The sequence below is a fragment of the Mauremys reevesii genome, linkage group 1 (genome assembly GCF_016161935.1).
Source record: "Mauremys reevesii isolate NIE-2019 linkage group 1, ASM1616193v1, whole genome shotgun sequence".
Classification (NCBI taxonomy): Eukaryota; Metazoa; Chordata; order Testudines; family Geoemydidae; genus Mauremys; species Mauremys reevesii.
Genome location: NC_052623.1, coordinates 116,243,061 through 116,265,038, shown reverse-complemented (window position 1 = coordinate 116,265,038; position 21,978 = coordinate 116,243,061). Strand labels below are relative to the sequence as shown.

The 21,978-nt window shown below is 46.3% G+C and overlaps 2 protein-coding genes and 1 long non-coding RNA gene across 16 annotated transcripts in view; 2 read left to right on the top strand and 1 right to left on the bottom strand.

Moving 5' to 3' along the window:
• Positions 1-14,781, top strand: part of LIMS1 (LIM zinc finger domain containing 1) — a 129,154-nt gene extending 114,373 nt beyond the window's left edge. For 4 of the 7 annotated variants that reach the window (XM_039544869.1, XM_039544877.1, XM_039544852.1 and 1 more), the window contains exons 7-11: positions 1,115-1,207; positions 2,862-2,910; positions 8,092-8,167; positions 8,450-8,642; positions 13,166-13,252. In XM_039544869.1, the coding sequence (XP_039400803.1) occupies positions 1,115-1,207; positions 2,862-2,910; positions 8,092-8,167; positions 8,450-8,597 (366 nt within the window). In that variant the 3' untranslated portion in view covers positions 8,598-8,642; positions 13,166-13,252. Of the gene's footprint in view, positions 1-1,114; positions 1,208-2,861; positions 2,911-8,091; positions 8,168-8,449; positions 8,643-9,363; positions 10,105-13,165 lie in introns of those variants that run through there. The other 3 variants (XM_039544860.1, XM_039544844.1, XM_039544855.1) reach the window with 2 other exon arrangements.
• Positions 1-20,083, bottom strand: part of LOC120408210 — a 36,319-nt gene extending 16,236 nt beyond the window's left edge. Inside the window, exons 1-3 of one of the 6 annotated variants that reach the window (XR_005600524.1) lie at positions 19,562-20,034; positions 18,978-19,220; positions 16,724-16,828 (exon numbers count right to left, since the gene is read on the bottom strand). This is a non-coding gene — a long non-coding RNA (uncharacterized LOC120408210). Of the gene's footprint in view, positions 1-16,723; positions 16,829-18,977 lie in introns of all 6 variants that reach the window. The other 5 variants (XR_005600523.1, XR_005600527.1, XR_005600522.1 and 2 more) reach the window with 5 other exon arrangements.
• The window catches only part of LOC120408173 (E3 SUMO-protein ligase RanBP2-like), a 62,169-nt gene continuing 60,098 nt past the window's right edge, over positions 19,908-21,978 (top strand). For 2 of the 3 annotated variants that reach the window (XM_039544814.1, XM_039544822.1), the window contains exon 1: positions 19,908-20,239. In XM_039544814.1, the coding sequence (XP_039400748.1) occupies positions 20,168-20,239 (72 nt within the window). In that variant the 5' untranslated portion in view covers positions 19,908-20,167. The remainder of the gene's footprint in view (positions 20,240-21,978) is intronic. The other variant, XM_039544804.1, reaches the window with a different exon arrangement.

Genomic DNA, 21,978 nt, shown 5'->3' with positions numbered 1-21,978 from the left:
AAAAAGGTCATAGATCATAGAATATCAGGGTTGGAAGGGACCTCAGGAAGTCATCTTGTCCAACCCCCTGCTTAAAGCAGGACCAATCCCCAGATTTTTGCCCCAGATCCCTAAATGGCCCCCTCAAGGATTGAACTCTAACCCTGAGGTTGAAAACCATTGGTTTAGACATCAGGAAAATCTTCCTAACTGTAAGAGTAGTTAAGCACTGGAACAAATTACCTAGGGAGGTTGTGGAATCTCTATCATTGAAGGTTTTTAAGAACAGATTAGACAAACACCTGTTAGGGATGGTCTAAAGATAATCAGTCCTGTCTCAGTGCAAGGGAATAGACCAGATGACTTATTGAGGTCCCTGGATTCTGTTAGAGTTCCATAATACTACTTTGACATCAATGACACCTTCTATTTGAAAATCTTAAAGCATTTCACAAACAACTGTTGAGCATTTCAAAGAAGTGCAGGAGATTTAGCAATACATCTTTCATTACATTTAATGGAATATGTGTAGCTAAATCCTTTAAACTGCTTTGAAAATCTCAATAAATTTATCCTTACACCACATTCCAGTGAGGTAGGCAAATATTATGCCCATCTTATGGATGGGAGAATTGAGGCAAAAAGAAATTAAGTGACTCCCAAAGGGGCAGGGTCCTAAATGGAACCAAAATCTGCTTAGTCTCGCTCCCTTAATCACAAGATCATCCTTCCTCCTCAGATATCTTAAAATAAATAAATAAAAAACACACCACCATTGACCAGGTTATTGTGACTGCCAAACAAGAAGTGTAGCAATAAAGTTTCTTTAAGTTAGTTTAAGAATTTTCCACGATATCAATGCAATTTATCAACTAATAATGAATCCAAAACCTTTTCTTCAGTTTATTTTTTTCTTTAGTCTGTTTTCTTTAAAATAAGACTTTAAAATGAGTAATATTTTGGTTTTTTATGTTTTAAATCTACAAATAATAAAGTGATGTTTCTAATTTTAAAGAAGGCATTACCAGCAGACTATCCTTCAATAATGCTCAGTCCTGAGGTTTGTGTATCAGTTTCCAAAGAAATGCCATTAACTCAACCAATCCAGAAACAATTCATATCATTTTCTTTGCAGCATTTTGTTTGTGCAAAGTGTGAAAAGCCATTTCTTGGTCATCGTCACTATGAGAGGAAGGGCTTGGCATATTGTGAAACCCATTACAATCAGGTAAGGATGAATTTTGATTCATCAACTCACTTATATCTGTCAGAGAGAAAAATATTAACACCAAGGGACTAGTTTTGCCTTCTGACAACCATCTATGTCTTGAAAAATAGTGTCTGTAGTATTGTAATTCCTTAAACATTTTAACATTTTTCTGCAAATGGTTCAAGTATTTAAAACCAAAACTGTTAAGGACTTAACAAAACATTCAGTATATAGTCGGCCTTCAAATCCATAATTACTAATGACTGTAGGACTATTGGCTGTGAACTGCAAGGTCAGTGCACCTGTTCAGGGGCTACTAATGACACCCAGCTTTTCAAAGAATCCAAGGAAAATTTGTCACTCACTGTCTAGGGTTTAACACTAGGCCTTAGTTAATAGAGTGGCTTCCTTACAGCTGCTACCACATGATAATATGACTCTACATGAAGATAGACTGTGTAACCCAGCTTGACTCACTTTTTCTCCATCTAAGACTACAAACACCAAATGCATTTGTCAGAGAACACCACCTAGTGACTACTTTTATTTTCATACATGGGTTATAGTCAGTGTTCCTTTTCCCTACAGATTCGATTTTTTATAGTCACTCAGATACCACAGTGAGGAGCATAGTTTAAACATCTGGATGATTAAATAGACAAAAGATTTTTTGTGTGTATTTTGTTAACTGTTTGTTGCAACTATTTTAAACATGAGCAAACTGCAAAGTTTCACATGCACACACCTTTTGGCACATAAAAAGTGGGTAATAAGCTCCATAGTTCTATGGCAGGAGTCAGCAACCTTTCAGAAGTGCTGTGCCAAGTCTTCATTTATTCACTCTAATTTAAGGTTTTGCGTGCCAGTAATACATTTTAACGTTTTTAGAAGGTCTCTTTCTATAAGTCTATAATATATAACTAAACTGTTGTTGTATGTAAAGTAAATAAGGTTTTTTAAATGTTTAAGAAGCTTCATTTAAAATTAAATTAAAATGCAGAGCCCCCTGGACCAGTGGCCAGGACCCGGGCAGTGTGAGTGCCACTGAAAATCAGCTCGTGTGCCGCCTTCAGCATACGTGCCATAGGTTTCCTACCCCTGTTCTATGGCATGTATTAATTACAGATTCCTGAATATTAAGTTTTGAAGGTTTGATGTTTGAAATATTGCTAGTATAGCTGTAAATAATAAATGCCAAAACACTACAGATGTTAGGTAAAATTTGGGCCAAAGTAGAGTGGGAGGGTGGATGGGTGTGTACATAAAAATTGAAACTATGCAACAGAAACAGCAAGTCATTGTTCTAGACGTGCAGGAGAACCTGAAAGTTCAAATTGACTAGAAACAAGCGATACACAAAAGTGAAACTGTCCAGCTTAATTTTCCAAGATGAAAGAAATGCAGAAAGGAAACAAAACATAATTAGTAGAGAACAAAAAATTAAACATTATTTTTCATCTTTAATAATGAAGGGTCTTATTTGTAATGGGAATGGAAAGGTGACTTTAAAAAAAAGAATTAAGTAATTTGACAGTATGCATTCCTTTAATCTTACTAAGTTTGTTAGAAAAGTTGCTATGTCTATATGCTGAGCTGCAATTATTTTGTTTCTAAAATTCTATCCACGATAAGTTTTTAAAGTTAAAAATTCATATTTTCCCCCCATCCACAGCTGTTTGGTGATGTTTGTTTCCACTGTAATCGTGTGATTGAAGGAGATGGTAAGAATTTCTTAAATTGCATTTTTTTAATGTCACTTCAGTAGGAGGCACCAGGGAAAGGGAAGACTGGTGTTGAATTCCTTTCGAAATGCTGATTCCCATAATGCCTTTTTCTAAATTCTTCAGAGTTTCTGTGAGTGAAATAAGAGTGTAAAATGGCAAGGCCCCAGTCCCTTAGTGAGTTTTACACAGGCAGCTTCCTTTACCTGTGTGGAGCCCCACTGACTTTAATAGACCTCAATGCAGGTGCAATAATCCACATGCATGCACCTCATTACAGAATTTGGGCCTAAGGGCCTGATTGTTAAAGGTATTTAGGTGCCTAAAGAGGCAGGGGGACCTGGCAGAGGAGTGAGGAGGCGAGCGGTGAGCCAGCAGCAGGGTGGGGGGGTGGAGGCCCTAAGACACCCCCCCTTTTGTCTCCCCCCCACACACACACACACTTGCCTGGAGGAGCTCCAGGCTGGCCGAAGCCCTGAGCCCCTCCACCTGCCCGGAGGAGCCCCAGGCCAGCCCCAGCCGTACCTCCCCTCCCCAGACCCGAGCCACCCAGATGTGTTTTTCATTATTATTTGGACTTCTATTACGTCAAAGCATTTTTAAATTTACTTCAGAATTGTTATACAGACAGCCACTTTTACCAAAAAAGCAAAAGTAGTAGTAATAAAAAAGACAAGAATGTGCAAAGCACCTTATTTGTGTTTTTATTCTGTTAGGTCCAGTAAAGAATAGAGATAACTGTGCATAATTTTTATTGAGTCTGCAAAAAAAACCCCAAAACCTTACATAAATAAACTACAATGATTTGGATGTATATATGTGCATATTACTTTATTAACTTTAGGAAAAAATAAATAATTTTAGGAAAAAGTGTCAGTGCGGCCACCAGCAAGAGTTGGTGGCCGCACTCTGAGGCCACCAAAAATTTTGTTGCAAGAACCCCATATCTATGGAGCAATACATCAATTAGGATGGTTCTGACAAACAGCAGAATACCTTTCTCCAAAATGACACTTATTGGACAACTAGCACCCAGAAGTTGCGGAGAGAAGTGCTAGACCAAGGGTGACAGCTACTATAATTGAACATGACTACAGCTGTCTGGCAATAGTCAGTTTCATTCATAGTAGGCGGTTGGGTTGCCAACCCTCCCGGTTTCACCAGGAGTCTCCCGGAATTAGACACTATCTCCCGGAGGCTACTGCAGCCAAACTGGGAGATTTTGGCGCTAAAAGTCCAGCAGCGCAGTGGGGCTAAGGCGGGGCTCCCTGCCTGCTATGGCCCCGTATCACTCCTAAAAGTGGCCATCCTGTTCCTGCGGCCCCTGCAGGGGGGGGAGGGCCAAGGGGTCTCTGTGCGCTGCGCCCGCTCTAAGCACTGACTCTGCAGCTCCCATTGGTTAGGAACTGCGGCCAGTGGGAGCTGTGGGGGTGGCATTTGCTGGCACGGGCAGCACGTGGTGCTCTCTGCCTCCCTCCGCCGCCCCCAGGGCTGCAGGGGATGTGCCGGCTGCTTCTGAGAGCGGCACGGGGCCAGGGCAGGCAGAGAGCCTGCGTTAGCCCCGCTGTGCTGCCTGACCAGAGCCTGCACCCCTCATCCTCTTCTACACCCCAGCCCCTCACCTCCTCCTGCACCCAAACTCCCTCCCAGAGCCTGCCCCCTGCATCCCCTCCTACACTATACTCCCCAGCCCCACGCTGAGCCTGGAGCCCCCTCCCACACTCCAAACCCCTCTGCCACAGCCCAGAGTCCACACCCCAGCCCAGTGAAAGTGAGTGAGGAGGGGGAGAGCAAGTGAAAGAGGGGGGAAGGGAGTGAGCGGGGGCCTCAAGAAAGGGGCGGGGTAAGGGTATTGGGGTTTGTGTGATTAAAGAGTTGACAATCCTAGTAGGCAACTTTAGGTGCATTTTTGTAGTGGAGCTGCACCTGTTGACCTGAACTAAGAAGAGGAAATAGACCATTTTTTGGCAAGGGAAGAGGTGGAAAGTGTTAGGATCTTTATTTGAATGTTCAAATGGACCAACACCAGAATTCAGACAGATTTCTTTATTAATCCAAAGACCAAATTGGCTTTTATATGGTTACTTTAAGCATGAGTTAGCTAAACTTAGCATAGTGTGACAGGGTCAGGCCAGATGGCTACAGGAGAGTGATCCTCCAGCAAAGCCCTCCCACTGCTAAAGGACCTCCCCCCAGCCTAAGGGGAGGATCTACAGGTCTGTGATACCAAATAAGTACGGGGGACAACTAATGAAAAAAACAGGATTGGGAGTGAGGTCATAGGGCTAAATGAAGGGAACCTGATGGGGACACCGAGCAGAGAACCCCGGACAACGCCCACTGCTCCTCGAAGGCGTCAAGGGAGCCAGTGGACACCGCCCAGAGGAACTCTGCCCGGATGCGTGAACAGACGGAGGAATGGAATACAGGAGAGCGATAGAAGGCAGATATATTAGCCCCAGGTTAAGTAGGTCCCCTTTCCCTGGGTAAGGTAACAGGAAAGGTTCCAGAACAATCAGGAGCTTTCTGGAAACAATTAGGGCAGACAGGCTGATTAGAACACCTGCAGCCAATCAAGAAGCTGCTAGAATCAATTAAGGCAGGCTAATCAGGGCACCTGGGTTTAAAAAGGAGCTCACTTCAGTTTGTAGTGCATGTGTGAGGAGCTGAGAGTGAGAGGGTGTGCTGCTGGAGGACTGAGGAGTACAAGCATTATCAGACACCAGAGGGAAGGTCCTGTGGTGAGGATAAAGAGGGACCTGGGATTGTTTAGTCTGCAGAAGAGAAGAATGAGCGGGGATTTGATAGCTGCTTTCAACTACCTGAAAGGGGGTTCCAAAGAGGATGGATCTAGACTGTTCTCAGTGGTACCTGATGACAGAACAAGGAGCAATGGTCTCAAGTTGCAATGGGGGAGGTTTAGGTTGGATATTTGGAAAAACTTTTTCACTCACAGAGTGGTGAAGCACTGGAATGGGTTAGCTTGGGAGGTGGTGGAATCTCCTTCCTTATAGGTTTTTAAGGTCAGGTTTGACAAAGCCCTGTCTGGGATGATTTAGTTGGGAATTGGCCTTGCTTTGAGCAGGGGGTTGGACTAGATGATCTCCTGAGGTCCCTTCCAACCCTGATATTCTATGATTCTAAGGTGTTTGGAGGAGGCTATGGGGAAGTAGCCCAGGGAGTAGTAGCTGTCATGCAGCTGTTAGAGGAGGCACTATAGACAGCTGAAATCACAGGGCCCTGGGCTGGAACCTGGAGTAGAGGGCAGGCCCGGGTTCCCCCCAAACCTCCCAACTCCTGGTCAGACACAGGAGGAGTTGACCCAGACTGTGGGTTCCACCAAAGGGGAAGATCTCTGAGGCGAGCAAATCTGCCAATAAGCGCAGGACCCACCAAGGTAGAGGAGGAACTTTGTCTCAGTAGCTAAACCTAATATGTACCCGTATAACAGCTATCAATCATAAGTATTGATCGGATACACCTCTACCCCAATATAATTCAGTTTAATATAACATGAATTTGGATATAACGCGGTAAAGCAGCGCTCCGGAGGACGGGGCTGCTTTACTGCATTATATCCAAATGTGTGTTACTGCAAGTGGTTCCTTTGCGCCCCTCCGTTACTTGCTGCGGCCCTCCCCGCCCCCCCGGCTCACCTACGCTCTGCCTCCTCCCACGAGCACGCCACAGTTCCGCTTCTTCCTCCTCTACTCCCCGGCCCCCTCCCCCCAGGCTTGCTGCGCCAATCAGCTGTTTTGCGTGGCAAGCCTGGGAGGGAGGAGAAGCAGAGCTGAGCAGTGGTGCTCTTGGGAAGAGGAGGAGGCAGCGGAGCGGAGGTGAGCTGGGGTGGGGAGTGGTTCCACTGCGCTCCCCCCTGGCTGCAGCCCCCCTGCCCCAGCTCACCTTTGCCTCCTCCCTCGAGCATGCCGCTCAGCTCCGCTTCTCCTCCCTCCCAGGCTTGCCACGCAAAACAGCTGATTGGCGTGGCAAGCCTGGGAGGGAGGGGGGAGAAGCGGAGCTGCATCGCGCTTGTGGGAGATGGAGCGGAGATGAGCTGGGGCGGGGGCGGGCGGGGAGAGCCGTGGCAAGTAACAGGGGGTGGGGGCGGTGCAGAGGAACTGCTCCCTGCTCCAGCTCATCTTTGCCTGCATCCCGAGCGCACTGCCGCCGCTCTGCTTCCCCACCCCCCCCCCCCCGGCTTGCCCGGCCAAACAGCTGATTGGCGTGGCAAGCCTGGGGGGGAGGGGGGAAGCTGGGGCAGGGAGCGGTAAAAACGGTTCCTCTCCCTACCCCGATGTAACACGGTCTCACCTATAAAACAGTGAGATTTTTTGTCTCCTGAGGACCGTGTTATATCGGGGTAGAGGTGTACTTACAACAGGATTAGGCCTGGGATGCTCAAACCCATATTGGCTGGCTTCAGCTAAACAAGTAGGCACTAGCATGTGGTCCCTCCTAGTCCCTTCCCTCTTTTATATCTTACAATAAACAAGCCTACATATCTGACGTCAGAGTTTTAGGTATCCACCTTTGTCAAAACTGGTTAGAACAGTGCTTGACCAGTTTGCTGGCAAATGCCCCAGGGCTTGAAGGACTTCCCTCACAATATTTCACTCATCTCTATCATATCTGCAAACGTTAGAGGAACTTCTCCTCCCATGAATCATTCCTTATCAAGGCCTTATGTTTCATTTCTCTAAGTTTCGTTTCGTTCTTTTTCCCAATAAAGCATGCTTTAGGAGGTTTCATTTCTTAATTCTAAGCAACCCTATGTAAAGAAAGCAGGATGGAAAGAGATACAAAGGAAGGGGAAGTAGAGACAAAAACAAAGGGGGAAAGAAAGGCAACTTTGATTCAAGATCAAAATGGAGCTCTTCCAGAGCAGAGCTATCACAAAACAAAGGGCAGAGCTAAATGTTAAGCATCAGCTTAAACACTGAAGTAATTTAGAGGCATCTATGCCTCTTACACAGCACTTACTTACAATATATGTGTACATGTGTCTCCTTACCCTCACTTCATTTTCATTATTGTGGTCCCTAATTTTATCCCTAATTGAGAAATAGGTTTAAAAATAATCATCTTTTGCTGTACGTCTTATGAATGTGTAAATTTCAGAAGTTTTTAACAAATGCCTTTGTTTATTAAACTGCTAATATTGTCTTTTCCCCCTCACCCTAGTTGTCTCGGCTCTGAATAAGGCATGGTGTGTGAACTGTTTCGCTTGTTCCACTTGCAACACTAAGTTAACACTCAAGTAAGTTTATCAGATAGTTTAAGAAGACAGAAAACAGTTGCGATCTCTTCAGAATAGATCAGTAATCACCTTTCAAGCACAATTGTTATAGTCATAGCTTAACTGTAATGGTTATATAACCTTTATAGATAACTTCTTGTAAATGATATATGTATTTGTTCCTTTGCTCATTTATTACTTTAAAATCTATTTTTGCTTTGTGTTCAACTCTTCTTTCAGCTATGACTTATTCTTAAATCTTTTCCTGTTCTTTCCACTGTTTCCTCTGTGTCTTATCTAAAGGGATAAGTTTGTTGAAATTGATCTAAAACCTGTCTGCAAACACTGTTATGAGAAAATGCCAGAAGAATTTAAACGTCGACTTGCCAAACGGGAGCGAGAAGCAAAGGATAAAGACAAGCTGAAAAAGAAAAAGCCAGTCTGTTTGTAAACTTTTCTTTTCCTCCTATCACCATCTCTGCTCCTTTCTTCTTTGGTCAGTGTTTAGAATATGTATTTTTCTTTTGGTTTTCTGCATGTGTTTGTGATAATCAAAGACAAAACAACTATTAATTTCCACATATCTATGATTTGAAATTTTGAACACTACATTTTAATATGTTACGTTTAGGCCACTGTGCTCAGAAATTGAGCTTGCAAGGTTTCTTAAAAAGCAAAATTCATAAATTTTAGACTTCTCGGAGAAAAATTCTTACCTTGCTGAACAGACTGTTCTAGACCACTGTGTAGCTATGATTTCATTCCAGCTTCCCAAATTTCATCTGTTTTGTGCATATAGTTAATTACATATGCCAGTAGGCATTTGTGTGCATGCAGGCTGAATAGTTAGCTGTCCACATGCTCAAATGCAGGATTATGCTTAGAAAACTTGGGGATGCAGATTTAGAAGCTAGCTGTGAAAACCTGATAATTTTGAAATTCAACTTTTAGTAAATGCCTTGTGCTTCCGTTTTAACATCCCACAAAATAGTTTTTAAGCTAATATAAAATGTCAGTTACTGAAAAGAATACTATATGCTGAGTACATTTTCTTGTTTTATGACGTTTTCACTAACATTAACATTTTGCTCCATTTTCAAATTACTGTATCACAACAGCCCTCAATTAGACATATAACCATAATTCAGTAGCATGGATGAGATTATGCAAATCCACATTCTTCTTTGAGTGCTTGGCTAATGTCCATTCCATTTTAGGTGTGCGCGTGCCCACGTACACAGCCGTTGGAGACTTTTGCCTTAGCGGTACCCGTAGGGCCAGCTGTGGTGCCCTCTGGAGTGCCGTGCTCATGATGCGGTACATCAGGCGCCGCCAGCCCTGCGCCTTCTCAGTTCCTTCTTACCGCCCATGGTGGTTAATCGGAGCACCTCTGTCCCTTGCTTCACAAGTGGTCAGTGGTTTTTCTTCATCTGTTTAGCCTTGTGCTTCTCTGTAGATAATTTTAAGCGTTGTTAGTTAGTAGTTAAGTACCCGTTAAGTGTTTAGTTAGTGTCCAAGCAGGAACTTCGCCCCAGGAAGGCATGCCCTGATCTCCAGGTTTCAAGTCCTGTTCGTCCTGTAACAGGCCTATGCCTGTTAGTGACCCACACAAGAGCTGTTTACAGTGCCTCGGGGAAACCCATATAAAGGAGTACTGTCATTTGTGCCAGAACTTTCGTCCACGGACTCAGAACAAGCATGACATCTGTTTCAGGGCCCTCCTGATGCAGGCTGCCCTGCGTCCAGTTTCGGAGCCAGTGTGGCCCAAATTGGCACCCAGCGCTTCAACTTCGGTGCATAGCACACCTCCGGCACCGGGGTCCTCCCAGCACTGATCCCTGTCACCAGTGCCAAAGAAGAAGCCTAAGAAGACGGCACCAGCCAAGACCAACTAAGAGGCTCCGGGCAAGGGACTCTGTTCACACCTTCCGCCCACTCCAGACCCGTTGAAGGGTTCGGCCATTGGGGGTTCCTCCCCCAGAAAAGGCCCTTTACCACTCCCTGGAGTCAGTGGCGGGTCCAAGCAAATGGTGCAACTGGCCCCCTCCAAGGGCCTGGCACCAGGAGAGTCCACAGTGCCTCCTCCGCGTGCGGCAAAGGACCCGGCTACAGCTCCCCGTGAGGGCAAGCCTGTCGGAAAGGTCTGCAACAAATCAGGCGAGTGCTGCCGTTCTCCAGAGCCAAGACAAAGCCAGAAGTTGCCACATTCTTGGTCTCCGTGTCAGCTCAGTCTCTAATTAGCGACTACAAGTCACCGGCACCATGCTCTCAATCTCCGTTGTCGCACCAAGGTTCGCCCAGGTATTGTCGATCACCCTGGTACCAGTACTCATCCCGCCGTTGGTCACCGTCGCCAAGACCTTGAGGGCAGTCCCCGACGCGATGCCACTCCCCATACTCCCGGCACCGGTCTCCAGCAGCAACCATGAGTTGTCAGACTCAAGCCTCCACAGCTCCTCCCTGGTCATCGGAAGGAGACGACTTCTCAGGCTTGGAGGTGCAGTTCAGTCCCTTGCCCAGACAGCGTGAGTGGGCTCCGGAGGGCGCATCAGCAACATTGGTGCCGACCTGGTGCGAAAGCCAGTGGCCAACCCAATGGCTGAACTGGAACATATGGGGCGTTCCTGTCATACTGGTGCCCCACTCCTGCCACCCCTTATTTGCCACATCAGACAGACCACAGGTGGCACTCCCGGCACCGGGCTTGGTGCAGGATGTCCCAGTGACTGCCTCGTGTAAGGAGCCAGTACCCAACCCAAGGCCCCCCGCCTATCCCGTCATCTTCCTCCTCCCCGGATGAAGCAGTAGCAGCACTTTCCAGAGCTAGCCCAGCTGACAATCCACAGGGTGGCGGCTAACTTGGCCCTCCAACAGGGGCGGCTCCAGGCCCAAGCATGCCAAGCGCCTGGTTGGGGCGGAATGCTGCGGGTGGGGGGCGCTCTGCTGGTGGACCTCCCGCAGACGTGCCTGCGGAGGGTCCGCTGGTCCCACGGCTTCGGTGGAGCATCCACAGGCATGTCTGCGGGAGGTCCACCAGAGCTGCGGAACCAGCTACTGGCAGAGTGCCCCCAGCAGCGTGCCGCCATGCTTGGGGTGGCGAAATCGCTAGAGCCGCCCCTGCCCTCCAAAGTGGAGGAGATTGAGGAGCAGACGGACATGCTTTTAAATGTGCTCTCTGTGGCCACCCCAACCCAGGTCGTGCTGCCGATTCACGAAGGGGTTCTGAATATCGCCATGGCCATCTGGCAGACCCCATCCTCCATCCTGCCCATCTCGAAAAGGGTGGGAAAGTACTTTGTTCTCGCAAACGTGTTTGAGTACTTATATACTCATCCACCACCAGGTTCATTGGTCGTGTTGGTGGCCAATGAGCGGGACAAATGGGCCCACCAGTTCTACCCCTAAGAATAAAGAGGCGAAAAGACTGGACTTAACTAGCAGATTTTTTTTTTCTTCTATGGCTTAGGCTCCAGTTTGGGGTGGCAAATCACTATGCCCTCTTGGGCCGCTACAATTTTAACTTGTGGGGCTCTTTAAAGTTCATGTCCCAGGAAGCAGCCCAGGAATTCGCCACCCTGGTCAAGTAAGGGACCGCGGCTGCTCGGTCCTCTCTCCAGATGGCCTGGGATGCTACCGATTCAGCTTCCCAAGTGGTCACCTGAGCGGTGGTCATACGGCGCAGCTCCAGACTGCCAGCCTGTCCCAAGAGATGCAGGCCTCAATCCAGGACCTTCCATTTGATGGTGTCAGCTTGTTTTCTGATCAAACAGATGTGCGTCTGCATGACTTACAGGACACAAAGGCGACCCTCCACTCCATGGGGATGCACAAGTCTCAATCATCTAGGCAGCCATTCCAGCCTCCCCACCTCCTAGGCAGTGGCAGCCTCAGCAGGGGCCTAGAAGGAAAAGGGACACTGGGTTCAACCGCCGCTGCCCTTCATCATCCCAATCTCCTGCACAGCCTGGTCTGGTAAAACACCAGGGGAGCCAGAAGAGCTCATTTTGAGGGTGCGCTCGGGAGCGACGCACTAGCCAACTGCCCGGATCCCTTCCTGCCCTTTTCTTGACCGCCTTTTCTCTGACCACTTGGCCTGGTCACGGGTTACCTCAGACCGTTGGGTCCTAGACATAGTGGCTCGGGGCTACACCCTGCAATTTTTGGCCACCCCACGTTCTTCATTCCCCCCCCCGCCTGGGGGCTGTGGAGGAGCTTCCTTGGGATATGCAAGGAAGAGGATTCTACTCCCGCTACATCCTAATCCCAAAGGCAAATGGGAGGTTCAGACCTATCCTGGACCTGCGGGGCCTCAACAAGACAGGATACTTGTACATGGCCACTGCTCTGATCCAGTGTGGAAATTCATAGCATCTTCTAAATAAAAGTCCGTGCCTATACCCACATCCGATATCTGTAGGTCCATAACGCTGGTGTCCACAGACTTCTGAAAATATAGTGTGTATCTTTACTGTTAGGTTTACAATTCAGTGGTTGCACAACATACAGTATTGCATAAAACAATTTCCCTCAGTATCCAAAAGTTCTCTATTTTTTTCTGTTTTCCTGTACAGTTGTCTCTTTCACTTCTGCTATTTATTTTCATGTCTCTTTCACATAAATATTAACTATATGTGCAATGACTGGCCATCTCAATCTTTCAAAACTCAAATCTGTCACCTTTAGCAAATTCACCTGTACTTAACCTGCCAGGGTTAAAAAAAATAAAAATAAAAAGTCTCTCGTGAATTTGTGTTTTCCTTCCTGAATGTTGGCACCCGGTGACAAAGCTGGGCATTGCTAATAACAAATATAATTGTATGTATCATAAAAAAAATAGATTCACGTATACATCTACATTTGCTGTCTTGCTATATCATTTATAATCTTAGCTCCATGTATATTTTGAGCAAAATACTGAAAAAGCATTATTTTGCTGCCTGTACAATGTCAATATGGAATGCTACAAATACTCTTTGAAATCTTTCACTAAAGATATTTTTCCTTTTATATCATTTGTAGGAACAAATTCGTTGAATTTGATATGAAGCCTGTCTGCAAGAAATGCTATGAGAAGTTTCCTTTGGAGCTGAAGAAAAGATTGAAGAAACTAGCTGAAACTTTAGGGAGGAAGTAAAGCCTCCTTCTCATCTCATCTTCCTGTGCAAAAATGAGAAGATATTACAGCTATTACTTGACTTTTTTATTTTATTTTTCTTTGAGGCTGCAATTAGCAATACATAAGCAAAAAAAAGTTTCCTTGATGCATGACTAGCTTCATACTAAAGTACTTTCCTCCTTATCTCCCGCAAAACATGCATCTAAAAACCCCTACATTTTATATAAACCTCATAACTAGCAAAAACAAAATATATCTTCAATTCTGTATTTGATATTTACATGTATACGTATTTGTTATGTAGATTGTACTTGCATAGTAAATTGCAGATACAAATTCATGTTAAACTCTTATGGCTCTGGTACTGCAGTGGGATCTGCCTTGTACCCATTGATATCAGTGGGATTCTGTGCAGACATAAGATCTGCTTGTGCATATCCTGCAAGGACTTAACAGACAAGCCTAGCTTTCTGTACACAAAGAGTGCCGTTGAAGTTAACAGTAATACTCGTGCACAGAATTAAGCATGTTTGTAAGTCTTTAAATTACTGTAGCATCCCTTTTTATGGAACTATTCATTTTTTAGATTCAGATCCAAGTAGTCATTATGAAGCCTTATTTTAAATATTTCTGAAGAAAGTCAAACTTCTAAGTGCAACCACTGCAAAAGTGTAGTGCCTTTAATAGATAATTCTTATACAATTAATCTTTGTATATCAGACTTAAAAGTTGTAATGGAAATACAGAAAACATATTCCTGTTGCAAGAAATATGCATATTCAGAGCTACCTGAATTTTGCTATGTTCCGTTTAAAATAATCCAATAACATTCATGAGTGTTTTTGTATTTTACTTACATTTTGTGCCTTATTCTTCTGTATCTTTCACAATAGTATTCCAAAAATTTGATGCATTAAATATATATACAGTTTTATTTTTATTTTATATTTTTATGCCGAAAATGTATACCAGTTATTACAAGAGATAATATGCTTTAACTACTTCAACTCTATAGGACGTATGCAGTTGTTTTTTCAAATATTGAGAACACCTGAATTTTAAAAAATACATTACGTTGCTTCTAGGCTGAATTAATTTTTTTAATAGTACATGAAATAATTCTCTTTCATCTCCTAATGTTACTTTTACACCAGTGAGTGTATGTATAAATAGTCTATCCTGGAAGGTGCTGAGCACCTTCAGCTTCCATGTCAGCCTTGAAGGACTGGGTCCAAAGTGATCAGAATTCCCTATAACAGACTTCAAAGTCTTATGCTATTCATTTGTATTCAGAAAGAATCTAGGGGGAGTTTCCGTTCCTTTAGAAAAGTGCAGTAGTATGGCAAACTTGTTTAACAAAATTAATAAATATGTTTTTCCTTTACTATAGCAACCTAAACAGATTGTATAGGATTATATTCTACCAACTAAAGTTTCATTTTATATCTTTAAGAAAAAATCTCCCTTAGTTGGTTTAAATGCTAAGCTTCCCAGTGTGATTAATAAAGGCTACAGAATACAACTTGTCTGACTTTTTCTTACAGGGATGTTTGGTGGCGAAGGTGAGAGACCTCGTATATGTAGTCTTCTTATTGTAGCCCTGTATATGTTCTCTACTATGTAGCCTTACTAGTGCTACACAGAATACAGCCCCCAGTTTGTTGTGTTATTGAACTGTCGGAAGTAACTCCATAGTTAAGGCTGTATTTCCCTTACTGTACTTTTCCCTTAAAGTAGAACTACAGGCCGTCTATTTCCCACTTTAATAAATTAATTTAGCTTTTAAATTTCAAATACTGTTCAGTGGATAGTTGAATTGTCTAGGAAATGTTTCAAATAAAATCCATGCTAACTTTTCCTAAAATAATAAAAATTAAAATAAGCTAGTTTTGAAATTTACCCCTGAATGCTGCCCACCCTCGTCCAACACAGACAGTCAGTCACCTCACATTAGCACACGGGTCACATTGGATATTTAACAACTATACAGAATAAATTTATCTTCCTTACTCATTATAATCAAAACTAGAAAAGACCAAGGAACTTCAGAGGGCCCAACTCTAACTAGTGAGCGGCTAACATGATCCCATATCAGAGGGGTAGCCGTGTTAGTCTGAATCTGTAAAAAGCAACAGAGACTCCTGTGGCACGTTATAGATTAACAGATGTATTGGAGCATGAGCTTTCGTGGGTGAATACCCACTTCGTCGGATGCATGATCCCATATGAAATTCACTAATGACAAATGCAAGGTAATAAACATTGAAAAGTAAGTTAAATCCATACACTTATTGAGTTCTAAGTTAACTGTAACAAATCAGGAAAAAGACCTGCGCATCACTGAGGACATCATTGTGTGGCAGCGGTACTGTGTAAATGTTATAATATAAGCAGTGGTGAGATGGAGCCGGTTTGCACCGGTTCGCAGGAACCAGTTGTTAAATTTAGAAACCCTTTTAGAACCGGTTGTTCCAGGACAATCAGTTCTAAAAAAACTTTTAAATTTAACAAAAGCTCGGGCAGCTGTCCACTCGGCCCACAGCCCCAGCTCACGTCCCCTTCCTCCCCTGAACGCTCCGCCCTCCTTCTCCTCCCCTCCCCTGCTTCCCGCAAATCAGATGTTCATGGGAAGCCTGAACAAGCAGCAGGCAGGTAAGCTGGGGCTGGGGGGGCGCGAGGAGGGCCCTGGGGAGGCATGGCGCGGCCCTGTCCGGCTCCCCTTGGCCCTGGCCTGGCCCCAGCGGCTCCGGCCCGGCTCGGGCCCCGCAGCACCGGTCCCAGCTGAGCGGATCCAGCCCGGGGAGTCGGGTCCCGCGGTGCTGGTCCCGGCCGAGCGACTCCGGCCTGGCCTGGGGAGTCAGGCCCCGTAGTGCCAGTCCCAGTCCCGGCCGAGCGGACCCAGCTGGCCCGGCTCGGGCCCCGCGGCGCCAGTCCCAGTCCCAGCCGAGCAGATGAGGCGGTGGGGGGCAGTCAGGGACAAAAAGAAGGGGTGGTTGGATGGAACGGATCCCGGGGGGCCATCAGGAATGAGAGGAGGGCTTGGATGGGGCGGCAGTGGGCAGTCGGGACAGGGAAGGGGGGTGGATGGGGGTCCTGGGGGGGTGTCAAGGAACATGGGGGGTTAGTTGGGGCATGACCCCCTCGTGGGGTGAGGAGGAGGGAACCTGTTAATATTTTGGCAGCTCATCACTGAATATATGTACATAATCGGTAGCATACCCTGACCTGCCATTTAGTCCTAGTCACTTCTCTTTATCATGCTAAGATCCACAGGTCAATTACAACAGGTATTTTAGCATGAGGGGCAGCTTGGCAGCAGAACCAGACCTTTGTCACTGGCTCTCCTTGAAGTTCCTTCTGGTTTTATCTGCTACCCCAGCGGTGTTACAACTAAAGATAAACATAGCTATCATCCCTGGTTGTGAGGGACTCAGTGTTTCAAAGAGGATTTTCTTTTTTACCTGAAAGGAGTGGCCTCTTCGTTTAACAGGCCTTTTACAGGCAGCTATATCCAAGCAGGTGTCACCTCATCTCCCTCCCATGTATGAAATATGTCAGCATGAGCCCTGCAATAATGACAATCAATAAAAACAAAAGTATTAAATGTTATTTGACACACTTAATGTGCAGTCTCAAGAATTGCTAACATGGGTGGACAGTATCACAAGGTTTTCTACATTTAACAAAATCCCATAGCCAAACAGCTTCTCCTTGAAAAATATATGGAGTCCTATCTCTTTAATGCAGATACACAGGGTCTAGTTACTGAGATCAGACAACTCAGGCAAATCAGTTCCTAAACTGTCTTGGCACTACAGTGGGAAACGTTATGGAAAGTGGAGCTATTCAGAATCATCACAAAACCAGATGTACAATCCTGGCTCCTGCCAGGTGCTACAGAAAGGAATACAGGTCATTTGGCAAGTTGAAGCAGCCCCTGAAGTATGAGAGAGAATACCACTTTGCAAGTCATAGCTGGAACAAATCCAAGGTGCTGAGGCAAAGTCAGCAGTTGTCCTCAGTTGTCTCAAACCAATCTACATGACTCCCAACAAGCCCTGTCTCAAGTTAGACCCACTCCCCTCAAATCTGTGCCACACTTTCAGTTTGGAAGCAAATGGCTTCTTATGGCTTTGGTCAAAATGAGGACACTGGACACATTCTGTAGTGGTGCAAGAATCAAAGCCACAGTTTTGTTTCTTCCTTATCTCAAGCAGGCCATAGAAACGTGTGGACATGAATGAAACCATCCATCATCTATAGGCCCTACCAATTTCATGGGCCGTTTTGATCAATTGCATGGTCATAGGATTTTAAAAATCATAAATTTCATGATTTCACCTATTTAAATATGAAATTTCACTGTGTTGTAATTGTAGAGGTCCTGACCCAAAAAGGAGTTATGGGGGGAGGGGGGGTTTCACAAAGTTGTTGTTAGGGGGGTTGCGGTACTGCTACCCTCACTTCTGTGCTGCTGCTGGTGGTGGCGCTGCCTTCAGAGCTGGGCAGTTGGAGAGCAGCAGCTGCTGGCTGGGAGCCCAGTTTTCATAGAATCATAGACATTAAGGTCAGAAGGGACCATTATGATCGTCTAGTCTGACCTAAGGCAGAACCACCGCCAGATGTAAAGGTAGCATGGTATGGTATTGTCACCCTTACTTCTAGGCTGCTACTTGCAGAGCTGGGCCCTCACTCAGTAGCCACCACTCTCTGGCTGCCCAGTTCTAAAGGCAGCAGCACTGAAGTAAGGGTAGCAATACCATACCATGCCATCCTTACTTCTGTGCTGCTGCTGGTGGGATGCTGCCTTTAGAGCTGGGCACCGGCCAACAGCCACCGCTCTCCAACCACCCAGATCTGAAGGCAGTACAGAAGTAAGGGTGGCAATACCGTGACCTCCCCCCCAAAGACCCCCCCCCCCCAAATAAACCCAACTCCCTTTTGGGTCAGGACCCACAGTTTGAGAAATGCCGGTCTCCCCTATGAAATCTATAGTAGAGGGTAAAATCACATAAAAGACCAGATTTCACAGTCCATGATGCATTTTTCATGGCCAGGAATTTGATAGGGCTCTAATTATGTACTTCAGAGCACTACAACCAATTCCACATCAACGATCGTTCCTCATTCTATTTCAAGGACCAGGAACAGGGCTCCATCTGAAACATCTAAACAAGTTCCTAAAGGAGGTGTACTTTCATATTCCCAGTTACCATCCACCAGACAATTCACCTGCTTTACATATAGATGGTAGGTTGTATCCCACCCCAAATTCTGATTATTATTTGTTCAGACACATGCTCCCAGGGTCTCTTACAGCAGTGGCTCTCAACCTTACCAAACTACTGTCCCCCTTTCAGGAGTCAGATTTGTCTTGTGTACCCACAAGTTTCACCTCACTTAAAAAGTACTTTCTTACAAAATCAGACACAAAAATACGAATGTGTCACAGTACAATATTACTGAAAAATTGCTTACTTTCTCATTTTACCATGGAATGTAGATATTGTACTTATATTTCAGTGTACAGTATATACAGCAGTATAAATAAGTCATTGTTGGAATGAAATTTGTCTGTACTGACTTTGCTAGTGCTTTTTATGTAGCCTGTTGTAAAACTAGGCAAATATCCAAATGAGCTGATGTACTACCCCCTGGAAGACCTCTGCGTACCCCAGGGAGGCATGTATGCCTGATTGAGAACCATTGTCTTACCAGATCATGTATTAATACTGGCTTTAAGGAAGAAAGAACTTGACTCCTATTTCTTCCTGGATAATTTTGCTGGTCAGGGTGCTGTACAGAGAGAGAGCTGAAGGAAACAGACTTATACAGTTGCTGAAGTAGCTTGGACTCATGATAAACACATCATAATGGCTCCAGGTAGGTAGTCAATCACAGACTTGGTCTGAGGATTAAGCCTATTGTGTATACACTCTAATCTCAGAAGAATATTAACTGAAGATGGCCATAGTGGAAAACAAATGTCACAGACATAAAGCTCTACTGGGCATGCTGATCTCATGCACCAACCCGGTTCTGTGACACAGAGTTCACACGAGTCCTACGCAGCCTCTCCACATCCCTTTTGTATCACAGAGATGCAGGGCTTTAGGGGACCTTGAGACATCCTCAAGACCAGCCCCTTAACGCTGAGGCAGGACTGAGTTACCCTAGGCCACCCTCGACAGGTGCTTGTCCAACCCGGTCTTAAAAACCTCCAATGGCAGGGACGCCAGGGCCTCCCTCGGACGCCTGTTCAACAGTTCAACTTCCCTTAAAGTTACGACAAGTTTTACCTTAGGTCTAACCCAAACCTCCCCGGCTGCAGATTAAGCCCGTTACTTCTCGTCCTGCCACCAGTGGCCACGGACAATTGATCTTTGTACTCGCCCCTCAGCCCCCGACTGACACTGTTACCAGGCCAGGCAGCGGTGACAGGGCTCGGCCTCCCCCCACCCCGTTATCCCTGAAGAGGCCCAGGAGCAACGGCGGTTGGCGGTTGTACAGGTCAGTTCTGGGCACTCGCACCCCCGCTCTCCCCCCCCAACGCTCGCTGCGATTGGCTCCCGGGGACTGTGACTGGCCAAAGAACGCGCCGTGAGGGCGCCGCCGCGGGCGCGAAGACAGGAGACGGGCCAGAGCCAGATTCAGATTCAGATTCAGATCAAGACAGGATAGGGGCTAACATGCGTAATTTCCGCTTCCGCAAGCGGTGACGACGCACACACACGTAGCGCGCCGCGTTACGTATCCTGCGGCGGGCGGCGCGCGAGCGTCCCCCTCCCCAGTCTCACGCCAGTGGGCGCAGCGCGAGCGAGGCGGGGGGGAGCTCGAGGCGGCGTTTCGGTTTCGCTCAGTGAGCGAGCGAGCGGCGCGCGGAGCCCGGCGCGCGCGGCACGACCATGAGGCGCAGCAAGGCCGAGGTGGAGCGGTACATCGCCTCGGTGCAGGCCGCGGCCCCCTCCCCCAAAGAGGTGAGCGGCGCGCCGGTGTCCCCGCCTCCCTGGCCCGGCGAACTCCGCGAGGGGAGTCCCGGCCCGCCGCCCGGGTGATTCCGGGGCTGGGGGGCGGGGCGGCTTGTTCCCCAGGAGCGAGGGCCGCGGAGCGGGGGTTCCTGGGGGGCTGCTGGGCTCGGTCTGCGCCTGGGGCCCCCTTGGCGATGGAGCGGGGTGAAGGGACTTGGTGCCTGCGAGGGGCGGCCGCGGGGCGGTGGCTGCCCCGATCTGGATCCGGCACCGGCGGGACCGCCCGCGGCAGGCCCCCGCCCGCGCCAGGGAGGCTGGAGGGGCAGCGAGTCACGGGCCGCGTCTGACAGGCGCCCGGTGTTCAACGCCGCTGCCCCGGCCTGGCCTCAGTCGGTGTGGGCGGGGCCCGCCTGCCTCCCTCTGTGGGCCGGTTGCAAACGCCGGGCCCCTGGCGGTGGGGGCGGGGCTGTAGCCAAGGCTGGGGGACGAGTGTAGCAGCCGGGTCCCCTGACTCTAACGGAGACGGGTCTGAGCCATCCTCTTGGCTGTGCCAAGCGCTTTGCCTTCAGCCCTTAGACCGTCCCTCCCTCCGCCGTTGGGTTGAGTTGAGAGAGAGCGATGGGATCGTGCAGGGAAGCTCGTCCTGCTGCTTCTGCTAAGCAAAGGATTTAAGTCGCTAATGCGATACTGCAGATTTGATTTTGTCTGATAAACACTGGTATTGCTCTCAAAGAACAAAAACATGCAATTCAGCTTTCAGGGTTGTTAATTTGTAGGGCAGTAATTCAAGGGCTCAAACTTTTTTCACAAAACTTGGATCACATTTTAATAAAAAGTGGCTGATTTATCTCCCTGCTTGCTCATGGGCTTGTAACAACCCCATCTACTACCACAATTGTTTACATGGAATTAAACTTAGCTAATTACCAAATAAGCTTAGCTATCTGGTAATGCACTTTAGCAATGAAAATTTTAGCTAGTTCTGTGTCCCCAGTTAACTCTCTGCAGACCCCAGAAGATGTTCTCCAGATCACTGGTGGTCTAAACTGATATAGTTTAACATAGGCATTTAATTCTGAAGAGCTTAAAACACAACTGTTAACATTTGTTCTATAGTTTTAGTCTGATCAGTAATTGCTGTATATTGCAGTAGCAGGAAATTTAACAGTGTTATGTACTGCTTCCTAGGCACATCTGTGCGTTTAATATATAATAAGCTTTTTAGGCAGGATTTGTGCGCACAGTATAGGTCCTATCTCCTTGAAATACTCATGCAGAGATTTTGTTGATTGTGGAAGTCATAGGATTCAGATGCCTTTTACAACAGAGACAATGTCAACAAATTTACTCAATTTAAAAGTTACACCTACCACCTATTTGTTGTTACATCACACTTTTTTAATGTTTGCTCCTGTTCACTATGTGAAAGACCCACACAAACAGGGAATGCTGACTTTACATGGGTAACATTGTATCTGATTGTACAGTATGTACACAAAGTAAATAATGGAAAATAGATGCTTCTCATTCTTCCTTTTTCCTGATCTTCTGTATTGTAAAATTAAGAAGGGACTGAAATTAACTATCACTTGAAATTGTAAAGAAATGTGGCTCACCAGCCCTTTTCAAACTTATCAAACACATTTGTCCAATAACAGTTTTTAATCTTCTCCATAAATCCTAACGGTCTTTACTAAAGGGTAAAAAAAAAAGCATGCTTTTGTTCAAAAATAAATCTTTGTGCTGAA